Source organism: Macrobrachium rosenbergii, chromosome 7 (genome assembly GCF_040412425.1).
Source record: "Macrobrachium rosenbergii isolate ZJJX-2024 chromosome 7, ASM4041242v1, whole genome shotgun sequence".
NCBI classification, from domain to species: domain Eukaryota; kingdom Metazoa; phylum Arthropoda; class Malacostraca; order Decapoda; family Palaemonidae; genus Macrobrachium; species Macrobrachium rosenbergii.
In genome coordinates, this window is record NC_089747.1 from 7,057,523 (window position 1) to 7,082,500 (window position 24,978).

General features: G+C 36.1%; 1 protein-coding gene across 1 annotated transcript in view; it reads left to right on the forward strand.

Annotated features, from left to right (window-relative positions):
* The window catches only part of LOC136840061 (uncharacterized), a 1,603,746-nt gene that overhangs the window by 1,473,072 nt on the left and 105,696 nt on the right, over positions 1 to 24,978 (forward strand). The window contains 1 exon segment of the mRNA XM_067106396.1: positions 8,670 to 8,899. Coding sequence (XP_066962497.1) covers positions 8,670 to 8,899 — 230 coding nt within the window.

The window sequence follows — 24,978 nt, forward strand, 5'->3', positions numbered from 1 at the left end:
AGAGAGAGAGAGAGAGAGAGAGAATAGTCGAACGGTTTGGCTAGGAGTTGAATGTAAAAGTAACCAATAAAATAATATCATATTCGTAGGCACTATTTGGAAAATAAAACTGGCAAATAAAAAAAATTGTAAATTCTCTCGATTAATCTAGAAACTTCCCGTCACAGCAATTGACTGGTCATGATTGGCAAAGTTACTGACTCGAATCGTCTTGTTCTTGAACTGGCTGATTGCCTAACAGGTATTGCCACAGACTGGGTCTTAGTTTAACTTATGAATTTAGAATTGAATTGTCTCGCATTCTGACTTGGTAGTTGACTAACCAGAATTCCATCATACTGGATCTGAAATTCAGTCGAGAACTTCGCGTAGTAACGTGATGACGTCATTGCTTAAAGTAATATTACTACTTTGTGGGAAAATGAATGTTCGTCCTTTGATGTACTGTGCTCGTTTTGTTTATGATGACACTGGGCTGAGTGGTGAAGAGAGAGAGAGAGAGAGAGAGAGAGAGAGAGAGAGAGAGAGAGAGAGAGAGAGAAGGAAATTCCGTTTAAAATCCATAAATACATAGGTGGAATGTTTTTAGATATTTAGGTGATTGTCACTTATTATTTTTTAAAATGTCTGATCTTCGAGGATATCAGTTTTACTAAGGATATATAATGATAAACAAATATGTTAAACAAACACACGCACACACAGGTAATACTATTATGAATCGCGTTTCCATTAGATATAAAGACTACAATATATGTTTTGCTTCTTAAACAGTAATATCTGGCCCACTGTAAGACAGCCAAGCCGTTTAACGAAAGCATTGTTTGCTGAATTTCAATTAAAAGAATTTCAGGGTATGTACTTTTCAGTGCTTGAAGTCACGACCATGAAGATCGGGCATTACTCTCTGAAAGTAATTTAACAGCTAGGATTAAGTTATTGAAGCTCGCTATATAAACTTCTCCTTCAAAATAGGCACTTCAAAATAGGCAATCAGATGCCAAACGTTTTGCCTAATGACTCACAACGGGAGATCGCGATGGGTGTAAGATGACTGCATGCGGGATGTAAGGTGACTTCAGATCAAGTTCCCCTTGGTCTGCTGTTTAGGCTGTTTATGACTTATTCTCTATAGTGATATTTGTTTTTATTGATGTCTGCGAGCAAAATATTTAGGTTATGCATAATGTTTCCTTTCTTATTTGGATATAATCGACTGTTTTTTGATGAGATGTCACATATTCCGTTTGCAGGATTATTATATAAATGTGGAGTAACGACGTTGATGCTGTTTTTAATGAAACATTATACGTATTTTCGTGGCCAACCGTACAATTCGTCCCTGTTTTGACGAGCTGGCGTATCCCATTTTTAGTTTTCTGTAATAGAAAACTAATGAGGGGGCTTTTTGTCTGCCCGTCCGCCCTCCGATCTTAAAAACTACCGAGGTTAGAGGGGTGCAAATTGGTTTGTTGATCATCCACCCTCCAATCATCAACCATACCAAATTGCAGCCCTCTGGCCTCAGTAGTTTTTATTCTATTTAAGGTTAAAGTTAGCTCTGTGTTATCACATTTTCAAACCAAATTTTCTCAAAAGTTAAGCAAAGTAGAAGCTCTGAATAATACCAAAAGGTTTGAAGCCCATTTTCTCACAGTGGGGAAAAAGTGACTCACTCCAGTTCATCAAACTAGAGACAAATCATTAATGCCTTCATAACAGTCTTCCTTTATCAGGGAAACTATAATAAAGAGTGCATTCTCTTCTGCTTCATCGGATACCTTCGTATATACGAGTTTCAGGGAACATCCTCCTTTTTCTTAGAATGGTTCTTCATTTGTTATTGTCCCTCTTGGGTCTCGAGTGCATTTATATCGGCATCCGTGAGATGGAAGGCCGCGTTACCGTAAGGAATACATTACCATGAGATTTGCATCCTGTGGGAAAAACCGCTGATATTCTCGGACAATCGATCGTGCAACGAAACGTCCCTAATTTACGTTTACGAACGGCGCCCTAACTCTCGTAAAACCCCTCTTTTATGTGCCGAAGGGATTCTCTTCTCTCTCTCTCTCTCTCTCTCTCTCTCTCTCTCTCTCTCTCTCTCTCTCTCTCTCTCTCTTCGCTTTGGTAGAAAATTGCATAACTTCACATGAAAATTTTTACAATTTCCAGTGGTTTTCATACTACTATTACTTTGGTCCAGTGGTTTATCAACCTTGCATCATAATCAAGAACCTGAGATCAATCCTGGAGGGGAAGGGGGAACAATTTAAACCTGTTTTCCTGATAATTATTTTGTGCCTCTGTTTACCTGAGGTTTTAAGTGGTGTACCTAGTGGTTAGCTGAATGTGGTGGATTGTTGCCAGGATGTAAGGGTGCTTGGGTCAAGCATCCTAACCTCAAAGCACTTAAAGATCGGAAGGTGATACCCTCTGAAATCGTTCTCTCTCTCTCTCTCTCTCTCTCTCTCTCTCTCTCTCTCTCTCTCTCTCTCTCTTTCTCTCTCTCTCTCTCTCTCTCTCTCTCTGAGTATTTATAGATTTTAAATGGAAGTTCCTTTCCTCTCTCTCTCTCTCTCTCTCTCTCTCTCTCTCTCTCTCTCTCTCTCTCTCTCTCTCTCTCTCAAATTACTCGACTTCAGTCAGTCCAGTGAAAAATCCTAAAAATCTAGACAGATTCCATCTATGTATTTATGGATTTTAAATGGAGGTTCCTTACCTCTCTCTCTCTCTCTCTCTCTCTTCTCTCTCTCTCTCTCTCTCTCTCTCCTCTCTCCTCCTCCTCCTCCTCCTCCTCCTCCTCCTCCTCCTCCTCCTCCTCCTCCTCCTCCTCCTCCTCCTCCCAGAAAAGGAGAAGGCGTATTGTTGGAAATTATCTACAGCATGTCCGTGTATTTATACTTATGTGAGTAAATTTAAGGACTAGATCAACAGTTTAACTCCAAAACAAATATTCACGATAGAAATGTGTTTCGGGTTCGACGAATATGTAATATATCTAATCTCGTTATCAAATTGGACTGGTTTTGATTACTCGCCGTCATCTCCATCACTTCGGAAATTCCCATTCATTCATCAAGTCAGGGGAGTTGTATTTACATCCCTTGCGTATCGTAAAATGTTTGGGCTGGAATGAAAGGCATTTGGAATGTTTAGCGAATGTTTATTTCGATTGTTTCCTTCCAAGGGGTTCCTGTCCTGAAACAGGAAATCTGGATAAATTTACAGTTTTATAGTAACTCGAAAGTCTCTTGAACTTTGAGACGCCAAGTGGTGATTATTAAATAATTAAAATGGTTTGTGAGTTTGATGAAAAACAGTTTATCACCCCAATATGAGAATATTTTCATATCCTAATGTAAGAAAAGTATATTATCCTCGAACGTGGAGAGTTTCGCACCATCCTAATAAAAGTAAAGTTTGTCATCCTGATGCCAAAAAAATATATCAGAAGGTAGCAGATTAATGAGAAAAATGAAGAAAAATAAATAAAATAAAGTTTTGCAGTACAATAATAGTTGGATCGTTCTGATGAAAAATGAAATCAACCCAAGAAAAAACCATTTAATCTATCACAAACCTTTTTTTTTTCTTCTTTTGAATAAAATAACGTTTTTCTTTATTATCATCCTGATAAAATAAAAAATAAAGACTATTTTCATCCTGATCAAATCCTGATAAAATAAAAAAAATATATATTACTTGATTATCTTTATTACCTGATAAATTATAAAAAAACAAAGTCTTTATTATCATCCTAACAGAATAAAACTGATAAAATAAAATCTTGATTAAAATATTATCATCATCCTAATGAAGATAAAATAATATATCAGACTTTAGATTATCAAATCGTTATTGCCACCCTAAAATGATAGTCTTTATTATATTCTTTATCCCTGATAAAATAAAATCTTGATTATCATCCTGATAAAATAAAATCTTGATTATCATCCTGATAAAATAAAAATAAGATATAGACATTATTTCGTGATCATCTTTATTATCATCCTGATAAAATAAAATCTTGATTATCATCCTGATAAAATAAAATCTTGATTATCATCCTGATAAAATAAAATCTTGATTATCATCCTGATAAAATAAGATCTTTATTATCATCCTGATAAAATAAAGTCTTTATTATCATCCTAACAGAAGAAAAAAACATTGATTTAAAATACAATACGCAGACATCCGCCATAGCAGCGACTTCACGCGAACGAGGAAATCAGGAAAGCTTCGCTCTCCCATGATTTACGGAGCGAATCGGGATGGACGGACATAGCAAATGGATGGAATATTTTTTTCCCTTTTTTTTCATCACTTGGGGTAAATGGACCAATAATCTGCGAGCCTCTAGTCAAGCCTTTTTCCTTGAGTGCTGTTTGCGCTCGGCTGAGTTTGTTTTTTTTTAGTTTATCCTTTTTTTTTTATTTCCTATTTTATGATTTTCCTTTCGTCCCCTTTTTGATTTTATCTCTTTTGTTCCGTTACTCTTATTATCATTGTCACAGGTTAACTTTTCTGATTTTCTGTTTTATGTTTCTTTTCATTTTTCCTTTACTTTATCCCAGTTTCTCTTAATTTTTCTGTTATTCTTTTTTTTCTCATTTCATCATTAGCCATTTTGCTTTGCAAGCCATCTCCTAATTTCATTCACCCCCTTAATCCTTAAATATTGTACATCGATTTTGTGGCAGTATTAATCCTACTGCTCTATTTATTTTACCCAGAAATGTAAGTCAGGTAAATCCACTTCAGAATTTCTTGTTTAATTTTCTAAGTTTAATACGGTATGTATCAAAAACAAGTTATGGATGTGCATTAGAACTAATATTCTTAGAGTGGTTTTCCGCTTTCAGTTTTATTTTACGAAATATTTTTTTATCGTTATCGATGAAAATCTTGAAAGTCTTGGAATGGCAGGTTGAGATTGCACATAATTCGATAATTAGGTGCTTGCAAAGTGTCTTAGCCTTTGTTAACCTGGCATTGTTCATAACTGGAAATTAACCTGGCATTGTTCATAACTGCAAAAATTATTTGAAACTTGCGTCAGCGTTTTAGCACGAGCGTTTCTCAGAGTATTTAGAGCTAATATAGTCACATAAATTTATTTTTAACCGATGTATAACCTATTAAATCTAGTAAAGCTATATGTATTTATTCTGGACCCATTTATAACCTTTTAGGCTTGCAAAATTTAAAGGTAATTGCGGAGTTTTAAAGTGTGCGATTTATAAATATCGACATTCCATGGTTCTAAAGGAAATCTATTTTCATTATATAATTTTTCTGGCGTAACGCTTCGCAAACCTTTGTGCTTACCAAGAGAAAAAACGTTTCGTTTTCCTTTATTTCTTTAAAGCTTCACCACGGGTTCTTTGCGTTCTGCAAACATGCGCCTGGACGATTTTTCATTTTGTAAACATGCACCTCTCTCATTTTTCCTCTTTTAAAAGTAAAACCAAGGCAATTTTGCAAATTGTTGAAGTAAAACCAAGGCAGATTTGCCTTTTTTAAAAGTAAACCAGCAATTTTGCCAATTATCAAAGAAAACCAAGGCAGATTTGCCTTGAGTAAAAGTAAAACCAAGGAAATATTGGCTTTTGTAAATGCAAAACCAAATCAGTGTCGCCTTTTGTAAAAGTAAAGCCAAGGAAATACTGACTTGTGTAAATGCAAAACCAAGTCAGTTTTACTTTTCGCGCTAAAGTCAAACCCAATCAATTTCGCCTTTTGTAAAAGTAAAACCAAGGAATTACTGGCTTTTGTAAAAGTAAAACCAAGGAAATACTGGCTTTTGTAAAAGTAAAACCAAGGAAATGGTGGCTTTTGTAAAAGTAAAACCAAGGAAATACTGGCTTTTGTAAAAGTCAAACCAAATAAATTTCGCCTTATGTAAAAGTTAAAACCCAGGAAATACGGGCTTTTGTAAAAGTAAAACCAAGTCAATTTTACATCTCGCAAAAGCCAAACCAAATCAATTTCGCCTTTTGTAAAAATAAAACCAAGACGATTTTGCGCTCTGCAAACCTGCACCTCACCTCTTACTGGGAACAGCTGTAGGTTCCAAGAGATCTGAAACGAAAAACGGAATGGACGGAGGTTGCAAATGGACGTCATCCTTTTTATCACTGGGGAAGGGGGGAGGGGAGGGGGAAGAGGAGGGGGGGAGGAAAATGGACCAATGACCATTGTGCCTTTAGTCAAGCGGTTTCTTTCCCCTTTTTCTTGTATTTTTCCTCTTTTGGGCTGCTTCTCTTATTTCCCTCTTTAGCTCTTTTTAAGCGGTTTTATTTCCTCTTTTACTCTATTTACTTGTTTTTATTTGACTTTTAGTATATCCTAATTTTTTTTTTATCTCTCTCGCCAGAGCACTTTTGTCTTCTTTCGGTTTAAGGTCGGTTTACACTCAGTGAAGTGACTTCTCTGCTTCATGTTGTTTTTCTATTTTCATCTTGTGTCATTTTGTTTTGGCAAAACATTCTGGTCCTTTTCGTACACATGGCGCTTTGGGTTTTTTTTTTTTTTTTATATTGTATACTTTTGGCGCCTTTTGCATTCGTTTTCTTTTGGTGTACTTTCCACTCTCTTTTTTTATTTTTTTTTCCTCAGTCGCAGAGTGGTTCCTTATTTCATGTATTTTTAGAATTGGTTTTGTATCTCTACGCTACTTTGAATTGATTTAATGTCTATAAACTACTATGTTTTATATTCATATCTCGTCATAATCAGAATTTTTTTTTTTTTTTTTTTTGTAGTGCCGAACACAAAACTTTTCAAAGGTTTAAGTTAAAGTATTAACATATTTTTTAGCCAGTTCACAGTTGTTATGAGGAGGAAAGCTTATTGGATGCGAATCTCAGAGATACTAATACTGAAACAAGTAAAAAATGCGCCGAAGTTTTTCTGCGCAATCTAGTTTCCTGTACAGCCGCTACAGCGTATAATCAAGGCCACCGAAAATAGATCTATCTTTCGGTGGTCTCGATATAATGCTGTATGAACCGCGGCCCATGAAACTTTAACCACGGCCCGGTTGTGGCATATCCTATATCGTTGCCAGAAGCACGATTATGGCTAACTTTAAACTTAAAAATAAAATAAAAGCTACTGAGGCTAGAGGACTGCAGTTTGGTATGTATAATGAGTTGAGGGTGGATGATCAACATACCAATTTGCAGCCCTCTAGCCTAAGTAGTTTTCAAGATCTGATGGCGGGCAGAAAAAGTGCGAACGGACAGACAAAGCCGGCACAATAGTTTTCTTTTACAGAAAACTAAAGATGGAGGCATTTTATTTAATAATAAAGGGTTAGAGTTGAAGTTAAGTCATGTTTCATATCTGATTGTCGTCGATGTTTTTTTGAAGGTTATAATTTATACGCAGATTTAAGCTCTGATAGTAGAACAAGCTTTATCCTATTAGATTAATTCATTGATTATTCAGACTGATAGTAGTTTTATTTTTATATTGAAAGTTACGGTATGTAATTTTTTATGTGAGAATGTGTCTTTTTTTTAATTATCTTTTTTTGTGGGGGGGTGAGGGACCTTGAGAATGTTTTTTTTTTTTTATTTGTTCACGACTGAGATCAAGCCTGACTTCTAAACTCATCCTGTATTGGCGTTTGTTATATATGTAAATAAATAACTTTTTTTGTTTAGTCATATTAAAGAACAAACATGAACATTTCATCCATTTTCTGTGAACTGAAAATTAGCCTGAGGTGTGTTCCGAGAAACCTGAGATTACAGCTCATTAGTAATGAGCCGAGATTCAGCGGTTAACCCTTTATGTACAGTAGAGCTCGTGAAGGGTTGCCAGATACCGCCTGCTAAGTGTTGCCACGTACTCATTTTCCCAGACATTACGGAAAATGGCAGTAATTTGTATCTTTACATTTGGCAGTTCAAGTGAGAGAGAAGGTGCTGTTTGTTGGTCTTGGAAACCTGTGTAAGGAGCGTATTCAAAACTTGCTTGGCTCTGAAACGTATATAATGAACTTGCCTAGACCAAATTTGAGATTTCCGTACTCAGACACTTTTTTGGTGGGCATTAAAATTCGCAAAATGTTGTGACATTTTCAGTGGTTTTTAAGAGACTGTTCGTGTTTTTTCTTTACTAGAGAAGCAAGAAGAGATTACTAGAGAGAGAGAGAGAGAGAGAGAGAGAGAGAGAGAGAGAGAGAGAGAGAGAGAGAGAGAGAGATTGCTTCTTGTCTTCATCTGCTGTCCATCAACTGTTGAATAGTTGCTCGAAAATAACAACTCCAGATTGACTGTTAGGGTGCTATTTTGATATCAAGCATTTTGAGTCTGTAATACTGAATTAAATTAGTAAATATAACAAGTATTTACTTATGGGACATTTTGCCTTAAAAATTATTATGATTATGACAAGTAATAGTAATTCCGAATTAACTTAGTATATATAATATTTACTTGTGGGACATTTTGCATTATTAATATGATTATGGCAAGGAATAGCAATTCTGAATTAAATTTATATGTATATACTGTATATACATATACATATACATATATATTATTATTTACATAAGAGACATTTTCCATAATTATGATCATGGGAAGTCTAATTAATGAATGTCACGTAATGACGACATCACTAACCAAGCTTGTCTCTCCCCTTTTCCACAGGACACTGTCGACCAAACAGATGAAGAGGACATCAGCAAGAACTCCACAGGTTCTCCGAAGATCCGCAAGAAGAAGAAGAAGAAGAGAACGCCGAGAACTGTCATCAACCCTTATGGCAACGTTTACTTCTACTGGCTGTGCGTTCTAACTATCTGCGTTCTCTACAACCTCTGGACGACCATCGTCCGACAGGCGTTTCCCGAGTTGCAGAGGCAGCCCCAACCAATGTGGTGAGTTCTTGAAGCATAGTCTAGATTTTCTTTCAAGATTTGGGTGTCTGCTGCTTTGTGGTGGGTTCTTACAGCTTAGTCGAGGGTTTTCTTTCAAGATTCGGGTGTCTGCTCCTTTGTGATGGGGTCTGCTCTTGTGGTGCTTCTTACAGCTTGTTCAGGCTTTTTTCAAGATTTAGTCTTTGTGATGGGTTTTCTTTCAAGGTTTGGGTGTCTGCTGCTTTTGGTGGGTTCTTGAAGCTTAGTCTATGTTTTTCTTTTAAGATGCGGGTGTCTGGTACACCCATGTGGTGAGTTCTTGTAGCGAGGTCGAGGCTGGTGCTACTTTGGCTAGTTATCTACGCGTCACCTGCTCCGAGGTGCTAGTACTAAACACTTTATAGTAAATGTAAATCAGACGGCCGCACGAAGATGTCGTTTATTAATATAATTTGTCGACCACAGCTCTTATGAAAATGTCAGTCCCCAAAGATTTTAGCCAGTAAGGGAGTAGTGCCGTCAGTGCACCTCACGCGGTACATTGTAGGCATTACCAAAGGTTCTTTGCAGCGTCCCTTCGGCCCCTAACTGCAACCCCTTTCATTCCTGTTACTGTACCTCCATTCATATTATCTTTCATCCATCTTGCTATCCACCCTCTCCAAATAATTATTTCATAGTGCAACTGCGAGGTTTCCCCTCCTGTTACACCTTTCAAACCTACCTACTCTCAGTGTCCTTTCTATCGCTGAATGACCTCATAGGTCCCAGGGCTTGGCCTTTGGCCCAAACTCTATATTCCATTCCATAGATTTAGCACCTCTTGAATTTTCTGAAGCTGTGACAAGGTTAGTTACATGACGCGGCGATTTTCGTTTACGTAATGCGATTCATTTCATTTTGTTAGAATTCTTCGGTAAAACAAAGCACTGTACATACTTTCGTGAAGTAGTTTTTTTTTTTTTTTTCTTGACATTTTCCTAAGATTATTCAGGTTTAATTTGTCTACTTTATTTTCCTTACCTGAGGTTACTTGTGGTATGTTAGGGTGTCCTTGTGTTAATTGAGAGATGACCTCTCTAAGTTTCAAAACAGGCCAAGGACTTGATTTTTCTTGGAAGACTTTTCCTAAGGAATCGTGGTATAGAGCCGGATGTTTTTGTAGCGCGGGAGAACTATACCGTAATTGAAGTAACTAGAGTTTTGACGTTACTTAGGCAGTATAGTACTTGTTGTAAGCATTACATAACTCTAAAGTTTTACAGTTAGATGAAGAATGATACTTGGAAGCAACTATTACCTTTCCACAACAAGACTCGAATACTTCAATAGTGTCTGAGAACTATTTCTCTGGAATGTCTCTTGACGCGTGACTCTCTCTCTCTCTCTCTCTCTCTCTCTCTCTCTCTCTCTCTCTACCCTGCAGATATTAGCCATTCCGTCAGCTCCTCTTCTGAGTTACCTTTGTCACTTCCTGATGACTTGTTTCAGGTCCTCTTATCCCCTTGCCCACGTCTTCCAGTTTATTCTGACTTCACTATCTTCTAAATATATTATATATATATATATATATATATATATATATATATATATATATATATATATATATATATATATATATATATATATATATATTCTTCAAAGGTTTAAATATTTTGTAATTGGCTTTACCTTTGATTTTATCCATTTTTTTTTTTTCTGGTTCGAAGCTCATTGGTCTAATTTATAGCCGTTTAACCAAACTCGCCATTTAGCCAGATGTCTATCATTATTACAAACTGTAAATTCGCATCTTCGTTTATTTCCGTTGCGTAGTGTCGAAAGTATTCAGAGATTGAAAAGTTACATCAAGACGAAATTACAATGAAAGTACTTGTGCGTCTTGCTAACGGCTCCATGTCAACAGTTTCTCAGAATCATACTTCACATCATTTGCTCAACGTTATATTCGTCGTCATGACTTTTCTCTCTCTCTCTCTCTCTCTCTCTCTCTCTCTCTCTCTCTCAGTGTGATGTTGCTTTTAGCGGAGGGTAAGATATAGAAGCTAAACCATCTCTCTCTCTCTCTCTCTCTCTCTCTCTCTCTCTCTCTCTCTCTCTCTCTCTCTCTCTCATGTGATGTCACTTGTAGAGGAGGGTAAGATGTAAGAGCTAAACCATCTCTCTCTCTCTCTCTCTCTCTCTCTCTCTCTCTCTCTCTCTCTCTCTCTCAGGTTTAAAACTGGAGTAACCAGCACACGAAGGGAGAATCAAGAGAATAAGTAGAAAGCATCGTAAATTATATCCTCTCTCTCTCTCTCTCTCTCTCTCTCTCTCTCTCTCTCTGCATCGAAAGGAGGACCCATCCTAATGAAATCAAACAAATCCTCCTCCCCTGTATGTGTGTAGTTGGCAAATAGGATGTATCCTCGGGTCTCCCCTCCTGGGGGATGGAGGTTATTGCGGAAATCCTCACAGATCCTACGACGCATCCTCAAATAAATCCTGTTGTTTATTTTGGCCCTCTGTTGTGTTACGTGTGGCCAGATGCTTTTGAGGGGATTTTTTTTAATTCAAGGTCAGCCATGTTTTGGTCTCGGGGATAAAATACTGTTTTGTTGATTTTCTCGAATGGGACGATCACTGCGCATGCGCCTTAAGAGGGTCGGTTTCCCGTTTTGCACTTTGCTCTGTTTTTCTTTAGAAGAAGAAAAGAAGAAGAAGAATGGAAAGTTATTTGTGTCAGTAACCGAAAGGATGGCAGATATTACTTTGTATTTTTTATCTGCATTTATTTTTTTATCTGTCTTGTCTCTTAATTAATGAAATACTTGCACTGAAGTGATTATAATCTCTCTCTCTCTCTCTCTCTCTCTCTCTCTCATGCCTTGAAAGCGCCGCAGTAAATTTCGACAGACTGTCTGGACTTAGGAATAATTTCAGTTTTGTAATTTAATTGACATTAATTCTACGCTATTTTCATCAAACCATATTGTAAAAAGCTGAAGGATGCAAACATTATTTATTAATTTCTGTTCTTTTATTTATTTGTTTATTTTGTTTTATTTATTTATTTACTTATTTATAGTGACTGGTCGTTGTACAGTAAATGAAAATTCAGCGTTAGGCAGCTAGTTATGTCCAGTGAAAATTTCTGAAAATTTTAATTAGTATTACTGGATTGTGTTTCAAATCCGATAGCAGTTGCACGTCTTTAAATGTGATACCCCAAAATTCATAGTATTGTCATAGACAACTAAGAACACGCCCTGCCTCGGGAGAAGCCCATTCTATTAATTCACCTCTACAGAAAAAACAGTCACGGTTAGACTGTTTATTCTGACTTCAGAGTTAGACTGTTTATTCGCAGTCTGACCTTCAGGCCATGACTGGAAAGATGAGTGATAGTCCAGATTGTTATTTCCAATCCAACCCGGGGCCATTACTCAAAAGGGAGAGAATAATAGATAGAATGATTATTATTCCCAATCGTAAAATACATGTTTCATGCGAAATAGATGGAAATGCGAGTTATAAGGCCAAGGTCGTTATGCTTAGTTATAGTTTGGAAATGTTAGATGAATGAATTTGACATATTTTTTTTTTTTTTTTTTTTTGCTTGTGGTTACTGTGTTCTGTGGAATGATTGATATTATTATTATTATTATTATTATTATTATTATTATTATTATTATTATTATTATTATTGAAACACCATTCTGTACGAATAATAATAATAATAATAATAATAATAATAATAATAATAATAATAATAATAATAATAATAATAATAAAAGCTCATATTCCATAGCGAGTAGAGTAACGTTTGTTCTGATTAAGCACCAAGAGTAAGTTATTTTATTCTGAGCCATTTGTATGAAAGTCAACCTGTACATATTATCCCCTCATATTTTCTCCTCTGCCTTGGTCCATGTCATTCTAAAATACCGGTCCGATACAGGAAGTCATATTTTTCATAAAGTAGGCGCGTTTTGAATAGTCCCGTCGACCAGAAGTCAATCTTTCCTCCTACATAGATTTAATCTTTCAGTTGGTTTGTGTTGTACAAAGGGTGGGTCATTGGTCAAGGTTGTTATGCAATGAAATTATTGCTCTTGTGAACCTTGTTCATTTGGTGTGTCCTTGCCAATTGAGATTTGTTTTGTAGATCCTTTTGCACCTGCATACGGAGGAAGTAAACGTTTTATTGACAGATATCAGAAATGATTACGCGATTGCGGGACGTATTGTTATTTATATTATCTTCATTTCACCATATATTGCTTGTTTTGTTAATGTCGAAAATGCGGTCGTTCTGAATGTGAGATAAAGTTTGATATTTCTAATACAAATAATTGTAATTAATGTTTGTCAATCTGAAATTACTTTAAGTTTTTCCCACAAAAATTAAGTCAACAGAACAATCCTGAACACGCCGTAAACGGCATACAAGATTTCATAACTATTCTCAAACCATCCTTCGTCTCAGAACTATTCCATAATGGCGCAATAACCGACTGACGTAACCAAGTATTCACTTGTTTTAGTTTTCTTTAGTTTTTTTAGTTTTTTTAGTTTTTTCCCCCTCCGAGATCGCTTTTATGCCATCCGCTGCAGAGAAATAAAAGAACGATTCCTTCTCCAGTTTCCGGAGAAAAGATTGTTTGATGGGGGTGATTTTCGTGGGTGAAATTGTTAGGCCTCGCGGCCTGCCAGCAATTTCTCTCACACGCGTGTCTCGAGGAGTATGGTTTCTTGAAGAGGAGGGCAGCGGGAATTTTCTATCTGCTTTAAGTATTTTCTTTAGTTTTTAGCTATTTTGATGTATGCATTTAATATTATATATATATATATATATATATATATATATTGTGTGTGTGTGTGTGTTTGAGAGAAAGAGAGAGTTTCTGCTTTCCAGGACTAACTTGACAATGAGGACTGTTAGTCCTAGAAAGATTGTAACATTTGTAACTTTTCCTGAATAAATATCTCCAAGATATATATATATATATATATATATATATATATATATATATATATATATATATATATATATATATATATATATATATATATATATATATAATATAAAGTGATATCCCTAAACTTTTCAGAAAATAATTTGGTTCCAGTGTGCTGTAATCTGACACTCCTCTCTCCTCCTTGATTACCAATTTACTACTTAGTCCAATTCTGAACTCATAAAATGTAACAGACCTTGCCCAAAGCGTCAAACCTCACCCGGGTATCGAACCCAGGTCCTCTTGCTGGCGAATCATGTGTCTTGACCACTTGATGGTGTATGTCTAACTGTCTTTCAGTACAAGACAATTTCCAATTCTTTGTACATACAAAATACTGTTCAGGCATTAATAACCCTGTACTGGCCCGCTGGTATGGTCGCTATTGTCGTGACATGCCGCTCAGATGTCGCGAGTTCGCGCCGTCCCCAGGGCGATGGAAAAACCAGTGGCTCTGTACCATGATCAGTTACTGCCGCAGTGTGGGGTCTGCGGTGCGGTGGGAGGTTGAAACCGACATTCTTTGGAAGCTTGGTGTGCTTGTTCCATGTGAATAGGTTTCATCTACCGAAATAATAATAATAATAATAATAAAATAATAATAATAATAATATACTTGATTCGTTAATAAGGAATATCAGTTTCGATCTTCATTACTGACAGAAAGGTTTTCAAAAAAGAGGCCATTTGTCATCCTTAACAGGTCACCATAAATAGTAACAAAGTAATTTGTTCTTAATTGGAAGGACTGTGCCCTGTCGGGCAGGAGCCGTAAAGCTACCCTAATGACCCTAATACCCTTTTTCGCCCTGGGACCTTTTTTTCCCCAAAATAAACGATGCCCGAGTGCCTGGACCTGGCACCGAATAATAAATTGCCCAAGTAGAAAGAGAGAGAGAGAGAGAGAGAGAGAGAGAGAGAGAGAGAGAGAGAGAGAGAGAGAGTTGGGACTAAACTTTAAAAATATGCATGATACTATGTAATAGAACATTTAGCAAAAGAGAGAGAGAGAGAGAGAGAGAGAGAGAGAGAGAGAGAGAGAGAGAGAGAAGAGACTTAACTTTAAGAATATGCATACCAAGATGTAATGAAGCATTTAGCGAGAGAGAGAGAGAGAGAGAGAGAGAGAGAGAGAGAGTTGGGACTAAACTTTAAAAATATGCATGATACTATGTAATAGAACATTTAGCAAAGAGAGAGAGAGAGAGAGAGAGAGAGAGAGAGAGAGAGAGAGAGAGAGAGAGAGAGTTAAAGACTAAACTTTAAAAAATATGCATGATACTTTGTAATAGAACATTTAGCAAAGAGAGAGAGAGAGAGAGAGAGAGAGAGAGAGAGAGAGAGAGAGAGAGAGAGAGAGAGTTGGGACTAAAAATATGCATGATACTATGTAATAGAACATTTAGCAAAGAGAGAGAGAGAGAGAGAGAGAGAGAGAGAGAGAGAGAGAGAGAGAGAGAGAGAGAGAGAGAGAGAGACTTTAACTTTTAAGAATATGCATACCAAGACAATGAAGGATGTAATGAGAGAGAGAGAGAGAGAGAGAGAGAGAGAGAGAGAGAGAGAGAGAGAGAGTGAGTTGGGACTAAACTTTAAGAATATGCATGATAGGATGTAACAGAACATTTAGCAGAGAGAGAGAGGAGAGAGAGAATCGAATTTGTACCTGTACCTGGTTACATTAAAGAATGTCTTCCTGGGAAAAAATTTTCAGTTTAAGAACTTGCATGCCATGTTGCAACCGAAAATGGAGAGAGAGAGAGAGAGAGAGAGAGAGAGAGAGAGAGAGGAGACGACCTTAGCTAACATTCACGCCACCCATAGGTCACAGGCAACACTCCGGGGAAACTATTATCCCCAATCCATCTCGCTTGTCGAGCAAAGCAACTCATCAGTCAACCTGTTGGGTAGTCTAAGCTTATAACATCGTATCATTTATTATCATCTAGATATGACGGCTTCCACATTCTCCCCTCTCTCTCTCTCTCTCTCTCTCTCTCTCTCATCTTACTAAATGTTTGGTTACATACTGACAGACAGATTCTTAAACTAAAATTTTTCACTCTCTCTCTCTCTCTCTTCTCTCTCTCTCTCTCTCTTCTCAAAGCAAATGTCTTGTTGCAGCCTGACATACAGAGTCTTTAACTAAAGATTTCCCTCTCTCTCTCTCTCTTTCTCTCTCTCTCTCTCTCTCTCTCCCATTTTCGGTTGCAACTTGGCATACAGATTCTTAAGCATTTTATTTTTCTTAAAGTATGCATTCTCAAATCTTAGCAGGTATTAGTACATAATGTAATAGTTATGGTAGGTACTCAATCAGCTTAGTACATGACCATCAATCAATCTCCGACTGATAGAGCTCGTATATTATATATCACCCCAATTCCAGCATCCGCGTATTTCATAAATCTTCCTTTAGCTTCTAACATTATTGGGAATAGCATGACGAGGAGAAAGGACCTTCGTCGAATACCATTAGAGCGTGGAATGCATGACTTTAGTGTAGGATTTTCGTCTCCATGTCATCCCGTTGCGCAGCACTTAAATGAAAGTTTCTCTTTTAGAGAGTAAGCGATTCTGTTATCAGTTCCAAGGAGGTTTAAGGAACATTACTTTCGAACAAAAGAGAAAGGATGATAAAAGGATTTGGGAAGTTATATATATATATATATATATATATATGCTATATATATATATATATATATATATATATATATATATATATATATATGCCATGTTCGAAATAATAAAACTTCGGGGAATGTTGGAATGGAAATCGTGTGATTGGCATTTGTACTTTGATTTGAAAAGGTCCCTGGTATTTATTATTATTATTATTATTATTATTATTATTATTATTATTATTATTATTATTATTATTATTATTATTATTACAAATGTTGGTGTTTTTGTGATGTTCATTTTTCTAATATTTTTTTATTCTCGTGAAAGATTTTTAGTGGGTTTTCATAGCAGTAATATTTTCCGTAATGGCAACGAGAAACTTCGGGAATAATTATTTTCATAGAATAATTTTTTATATCCTCTGACTAATTCAGAGTAATTTAGACCAGTTCCATTTATATTTATAATTTTATTATGCACTTTTGATGGCTGTGTATCCATCGATTGCTTTTCTGCTTCAGGATAATTTTTCCAGTTCCTAGATATTACTTTTAACAATTGCATAGGAATTTTATTTCGTTTAACAACGTATAATTCCATTACTTTGGTAATGCTTACAGTTTGCCGTGTATGCCTCACTGTTGATCATTCTTATGGTTTATTGCAGCCTCTAACCGACCTGTTCAGTGTTGCTTTCTTCCTTCCACTCTTGGACTCCCCCCACCCCCCAGCCCCCTTAGCTGGCCATTTTCTTTAGCTTGGTATTGTTTGAAGTGCTTTGGTAGCTTACATATACTTGTCCAACACTTTAACCTTGTCTTAGGATTACGGCAGCCACCGATCCAAACTGGTTTAATATTTTCATGTTTGTATTCCTTTTTATACTTTCCGCTCACCATTGTCTTGTGTGCGTTGCTTCCTTGGTACTTACCTACCTTTTTGCATCGTTTTTCAGTCTCACTTACCTGTCCAACTCTCTAAACTTGTCATGTTTTCATTAGAACACTTCCCAGTGTCTTTAACTTCTTTAACCATGCCTCGTTCCCATTCTCATCTTTCGCTTAGAATTCCTCCCTTCGTGTCACAGAATGAGTCTTGAAATGATTCGATAAAGAAAAAAAAAATAAGGACCGTCCAGTGATAAGAACCTAAGTTCTGTATTACTAAGAAGTTATCCCGTAAAGATTATTGGTTTAAGTTCCTGGGCATTTTCTTTTGCAAAATTGCCCGAGGCTGAGATTGCTTGAAGAATGTTATCGGTTGTGGAATTTTACGGGGGAAATAATCCGAGGCGAAGATTTTTCTGAGCCCTGGAGTTTTGAAGGAAGTATTCCCTCTGATGTCTTTTTAATTTTTATTGTTAGTCTGTTCAGTTTAAAAATTGTGGGTATAAGAAGTTTATTGGAAAATGTTTCAGGAAGAGACTTGTCATAAAAATTAGATGTTAATTTTGATTGATAGGTTTCACAGTTAAATCGACTTTAAAATTATTGGAAACAGAAAAAGTATATCTTAGATTAACCAGACCACTGAGCTGATTAACAGCTCTCCTAGGGCTGGCCCGAGGGATTAGATTTACTTTACGTGGCTAAGAACCAGCTGGTTGCCTATAAAAGGAAGAAAACTGAAAAAAATGATAAAGATGTGATGATTTGAAAACTTCACGGGTAAAGGAAGAGTCGTTCTCAGCTTTAGTGACAAAGAACGGACTCCATGTTACTCCAGCTAAGAGGGAACTGGAGTCTAGCAAAATTCAGTTTAAGAATGAGATACAGTAAAGTACAGTACAAAAGATAAATGCGACAGGTCGTATCTCTCTTTTTTTTTTTGAGGACTTTTAAGGACAAGAATTTATGGAAAACGTGTGATCATTAAAAACGTCGCAGGCTGCGGTGATGTAAAAGTTAATTGACAATAAAATAGCAGAGATGGGTATTGGCATACGGAAGGAACTGGTAACAAATAACATCAAAATAAGTATAATTTCTACTATACCCTGGAGTTCACCCTGTGATGATTGAAGCCTGGAGCGTTAAGCTGAGTTTAGATTCAAGTTGTTTGAATACTAAACGAAGAGGGTATTTATTATGACACCACAAAATACAAACAAGCAAAATAGACATTAGTGCTTGCGGTCAGATTATAAATACAAAGGGAAGCTTACTGACGTAGATAAGAACAATAAAAATTCGACCACCACTCATGATATTAATATTGATTATACGAGTATTAATGATATTAACGAAAGAAGGAAGGTAAACAAAACCCCGAGAATAAAATACATAACGAAGGAAAAGATATCAGCGTCAAGAAAAAATGTAAATGGTGGATGACGGAGACTTGCTGCTGGTGGTGGGAAGAGAGAGAGAGAGAGAGAGAGAGAGAGAGAGAGATTTCCTGCGAGGAAAATGTTAGAAATATATTTAGGGGAAATTCCTGGGGGCAAGACTTATAAATTTGACGGCGAGGATTCTATTCAGGGCAAATGTGTATGAAAGATATTTCGGCCTTAAAAAGTTTAAGAGGGAAATATTCGGCAAGAATGGAGGTGGTGCCAGGTCTTTTTTATACAGGTCTTGGGAGGTTTATAAAATTCTTAAATCATTTAAGAAATGACTCCGGCTTCAAAAAAATAATTTCATAAAAAAAAGCTTATTATTAATAAAAATAATTTCGGTATATGACATCTATTCATAAAAAAAGCATATTCATTTTTTGTAAATTCAAGGTTGTTTTGACGCAACCTTAAACAAAAAATTTATTTATTTTGTAAATCAAAAGTTATCTTGTTACAACTTAAACATTTCGATATCATCCTTGTAGACATTCTGTTAGGGAATTTGTGGGTGCAGTTTCACTTTTAATTATTATATCATACACATTAATCGCATGCAGTGAATGAGATACTAAAATAACTTATATGTACTGAATATATATATATACATACACACACACACACACACACACACATTATTATATATATATATATATATATATATATATATATAATGTTTATATATATATATATATATATATATATTATTTGTTTATTTATATATATACATATATATATATGTATATATAAATATAGGTATGGTATATATGTATATATATATATATATATATATATATATATATATATATGTGTGTATGTGTGTATGTATACACATACCCATACATAGGTTGGTAACCTACAACACCTGTTATCACACCGTACAAATTTACGATAATCAGCAGAAGGTTGGTGGGTGGAGGGGGGAGTTGTGGTTGTTATATTTCGAAGAACCTAAGATAAATTGAAAATCGATTGCAGTTGTTGTTGGGGAGTGAAAGAGCGCTGACCTACTTACGTTTTTTGTTCGTTCTATTTTTCCATGGCGTCTGGTTTGGACCAAATTCCCTAAGATCTCTTTGTTGTTTTTCATAAGATCTAATGATTTTGTACTTTTTCAATTGATTTGATCATGGCATTGTGGATTATATTTTTTTTAGTTTTTCTTTGCGGGATGTTAATCTGTTTGACTATAATTTATAGTTGGGTACTTTCTGGCCACTTTTTGAAGTCAGTTTTTGGTGAGCGTTGTAGTTTTGCTTGCTGTATGCTAGTACTGGTTTCTCTCTCTCTCTCTCTCTCTCTCTCTCTCTCTCTCTCTCTCTCTTTAAGAATTCATAACAGTATACCTGAAGATGTAAGTCACTGAGTGGGAAAGTTTTATTTCTTATTAATAATACGATAGCAGTCTCTCTCTCTCTCTCTCTCTCTCTCAAGAAGATTCAGGTCAGGGTGATTACTGTTTTATTTACCATTAGTTACATTCTAGCAGTTTCACACCCTCTCTATGATCATGATCATGATCTCTCTCTCTCTCTCTCTCTCTCTCTCTCTCTCTCTCTCTCTCACCCTGCACACACGCGCATACTGGACGTGTTCATTACAGTACAAAGCCTCTCGCCAGCTCTGACATTTACGAAGTTAGAGGAAATGGAATCCCCAGCGGATGATGGAGACGAAATAAAAAAAAGAGAGAGAGAAAAAAAAAGAAAGAAAAATGATCACGCGCGTTATTATACTTAAATGATAAATCTTCCTCCAGGGGGGATTATACAAACCATTTGTTCTCGCCAAAGCTCTTGCAATTACTTTTCCTCACTCGGGTTCTGCCTCTGCTTGAAGTTCATCATGTCGTTGGCATTAATGGAGTAAATCTCTTCGTGACGGTTGTGTTAGGAACGAGCGATGGAGGACGAGGAGGAGGGGGAGGAGGAGGATAGGCGAATCTGGGAAGTTTGAGGGGTGGGGTGGGGGCCACAAAGAGAGAGAGAGAGAGAGAGAGATGAAGATGAGAAAATATCTATTTTAATTTAATTTGATTCACATCATATGAGTAATGATACAGAGAGAGAGAGAGAGAGAGAGAGAGAGAGAGAGAGAGAGAGGCGAAGGTTATGTACGAAAATGTTTATGTTCTTAATTTTAAATCTGATTCAATCCATACGCATAAAACTCTGTAATGATAAAGAGAGAGAGAGAGAGAGAGAGAGAGAAATGTACGAAAATGTTTTTTGTTCCTAATTTAAATTTGACTTCACTTGTTCGCATAAAACACTGTAACGATGCTGAGAGAGAGAGAGAGAGAGAGATAGAGAGAGAGAGAGAGAGAGCTGAAACTGCTAGCGTATAACTAATGTCAAATCAAAATCACTTTGACTTACATCTTCATGAAAGAGAGAGAGAGAGAGAGAGAGAAACTGAGAGAGAGAGTATAACTAATGTCAAATCAAACGTTCATCACTTTTGACTTACATCTTCATGAAAGAGAGAGAGAGAGAGAGAGAGAGAGTTGAAACTGCTAGCGTATAACTAATGTCAAATCAAACGTTCATCACTCTTTGACTTACATCTTCATGAAAGAGAGAGAGAGAGAGAGAGAGAGAGAGTTGAAACTGCTAGCGTATAACTAATGTCAAATCAAACGTTCATCACTCTTTGACTTACATCTTCATGAAAGAGAGAGAGAGAGGGAGAGAGAGAGAGAGAGAGAGAGAGATTAGAGATTTTCATTGTGAGTAATTGGAACACGTCGGAATACGTTAGCCGCGCCGAAGAGGGCCTATTGTTAACTGACAGCTTCTGTTCCTGCAGCAAGCAGGTCGATTTTGTGGCTGAAGGGCGGCCGGGTGAAAAATTCTGGGCGGGTTCGAAAGCTTCTTCTCATGTTTTGATGACTGTGGGCGGCTTCTTCTGTTATTCCAGCGTTTGGTTATAGGAGGTTTTCCCTTGATATTAAAACATTTTATTTTAATATTAAATTTTCAGGGAGGTAATTCTGCGCCTGATGTAGATGCAAAGGCCTTTTTTTTATAATGGCTTTTCTCTTGTTACTAAAACATTTTATTACAATATTATTTTTTTCGTAAGGTAGTTCTGCGCCTGATCTAAAGGAAAAACGCCTTTTTTTTATTAATTTTAAAATATGATGAGGCTGTTAATTGAGATATATAGGCTTTCATTTGATTTTTTCAACGTCTTTATAGGATTTAAAGGGTTTTATTTTGTCATTTCAGTATTTTATAAGGATCGAAAGTTGATTCGTGTTATTTCAGTGTTTACTCAGGATGAAAAGTGCTTCTCGTATGCTTCAACTTTTGACTAGGTTTTAATATTTTGTGGCATATTTCAACGCTTCATTTGATTGCAATAATAAAGTGATTTTTACTTAAGTATATTTATGTATGCTTTAAGGAACTGCCGATCGCATGATTTTCCGTTATTATATATGGAAGGGAAGATATTTATACATTGTAGAATCAGTAGACTTTTTGTTCCCATTTTATCATAAAATTGTTTAACCTTGACAAAGATGGTTGAACAAGACTGATGTCGCTGCCAGTATTGAATAATTATTAAGTAGTGACAGTTGGATCAAGGTAAAGTTAAAGAAGCTGGACAGCCAAATGGGAAGAGTCGAAAGGAAGAGAGCTGTTCACTGTCTACAGTGTGTCGTGAAAAACGCTACGTAGGACGTGCAGGGGTCCAGTATAGGATATGCTAATTAAACTTGCATATTGTATGCCTACAAATGGCGATGCATTAGTCTGTGCATTCGGTTAATAAAGGTTGCTGATATCCAGTATATGTGTATTGTATTCATTTAAAAACCATTAGGTTTTATCACAGAGTGAAATTTATGTTTTTTTAAGCTCTTACGGACTTATTAGTATTTGTGTCCACATTTTATATTTTCACAACTAAATGTATAAAGCCGTGCTAAAGTGCTGGAAATGATCTTATAGAATCAACTCGTTTGGTGAAAAAATAATTGCGTTATGAGGTAAAAGGGTTTTGAAGGAGGTTGTGGGGGGGGGGAATTAATTGATCTCATTCTGTGCCCAATATGTGGAAAATGGGCACTTCGTGGGAAATTTCAAATTTTGAATTTTTTTATTTTAATTTAACAAACGTTTTAGATTTTTATCCACAAAAACTTGAAGCCAGTTTTACCTAACGTACCGCACGAAGAAGTTTTTAATCAAATATATTTTTTTCCTAAGCTGAAGTTTAATTAATGAAAAATTGTTACGACCCCAGAAAGTTTCCCTGAAGCACCACTTGAGTCTGGGCTCTTGTGAGGTTATCAGAGTTTTTATCAGAATTTTTCTTCGTAGTTGACAGGAAGAGAACTTGAGCATGATTCTCGTGTTTCCGCCTTCGTAAGGCATTTCTACTCTTATGGTAAATTTCGGACACCCAAGTACTCAAAGAGGAGAGGTTCCTCATTGGATGGGTCGATATCGTACTCGGCTAGCACTCTCCTAGGCCCGCGGTCGTTTCTCCGGCCGGCCAGTGAAGAATTATAGGAGTTTATTTCTGGTGATGGAAATTCATTTCTGAGTATAATGTTGATTCGGATTCCACAATAAGCTGTAGGTTCCGTTGCTAGGTAGCCAATTGGTTCTTAGCCACGTAGAATAAGTCTAATCCTTCTATTGGTACTGTGATAAAATAGCCTTGATTCTAGAGTACACAACTTTATCATTCGTTTTATCACTGAGTCAGTGTTTTTTTTTTTTTAACCATAATACCTACTTAGAAATTTAGTAATTTCTGGCTCTATATCTTAAATTTGATTTTTATAGAATTCGAATGTCTCGTTTCATGGAATTGGGGGAAATATAATTTTCTATTTAAATAAAATATGTTATGTTTTTAATCAGTTAGACGTAAATCACTGTTCTTTTGGCATTGTTTTCAGAAAAACTATGTTGAATTATTTTGTTGGTTCACATATTTGTTAATACAGTAATGACCTTGTCGTGTTCCAAGATATGAATTTTTTTTTTTTTTTTTTTTTGTCTCCGCTACTTTGCAGTTACCTCGTAAGCAATCACGATTAACCTAATTCTGCCCTTCCCAGTCAGAGCTGTTTATAACAACTTAGTGATCTGGGTAAACCACATATTATTAGTTGCAACAACTTAGAAGTTGTTGGGCAGAAATAGGATGTTGTGCATTAAATGTACGAACCACATGAGGCAAATTAAATTAGAATATAAACTAACATTTCATTGCAAAATAGTATCTCTCTCTCTCTCTCTCTCTCTCTCTCTCTCATTCAAATACCATCGATAATACTTTGGATTGCGTATCTGTCACGAATCAGACGAACCCCAAAAATATACCTGATGTCTGTCTTCCCGAAATAGCAGTTGATTCTCCTACCGCAGAGATATTCCAACTTGTTCGGATAAACGTTGAGCTATTGTTTGTCAACAAGAACGTTTGTGTAAAGTTATGATTGGGACGTTTCACGATTTTACGTTTATTTTGCTTGAGATTTGACAAGTGTGATTGCGAACGGAAGCGGTTGGTAAGGACTGTTGCCATTGGGTGTTCTACCAGAGGTGAGTGCTGGTGTCACCTTAATTTTTCCCCATTTGCTGTATACCGAGTCTAATAATAATAATAATAATAATAATAATAATAATAATAATAATAATAATTCCAAGCATTTTAAGAAATTTTCCTTCGTTAATTTTTGTACCCGTCTGTAACCTGATCCTTTGGACGCAGAATAACATCGATATTCGAAAGTCTTCTGTCGTCTGACCTTTCCTCATTCTTGTAGACTTCCAGTGATCAGTAAAGGTTATTAAGAATCTCATTACCGAGAGCACTATATATCATGTACAAGATGGAGGCTGAAGAATAAACTTAACTGTAGGGTTATTTGTATGATTAGTTCTTGATATAGTTTATAAGCGTGGGAGTTTATTCTTTAAGCTGGAGTTGATCTTGGTTTTAATTATGGTTGTTTAGCAGTTGATTAATCTTAAAAGTAGACTGTGGTTTCATCCCGTGTCTCTGTCTGTAATTACGCTGGCAGTCTGCTTCAGGATTGGGTAAACAGAATTTGGAGATCAAACACTACGTTTTCAGTTTGTGACCTTGGGAAAATAAAATTTTGCGAGAAATCT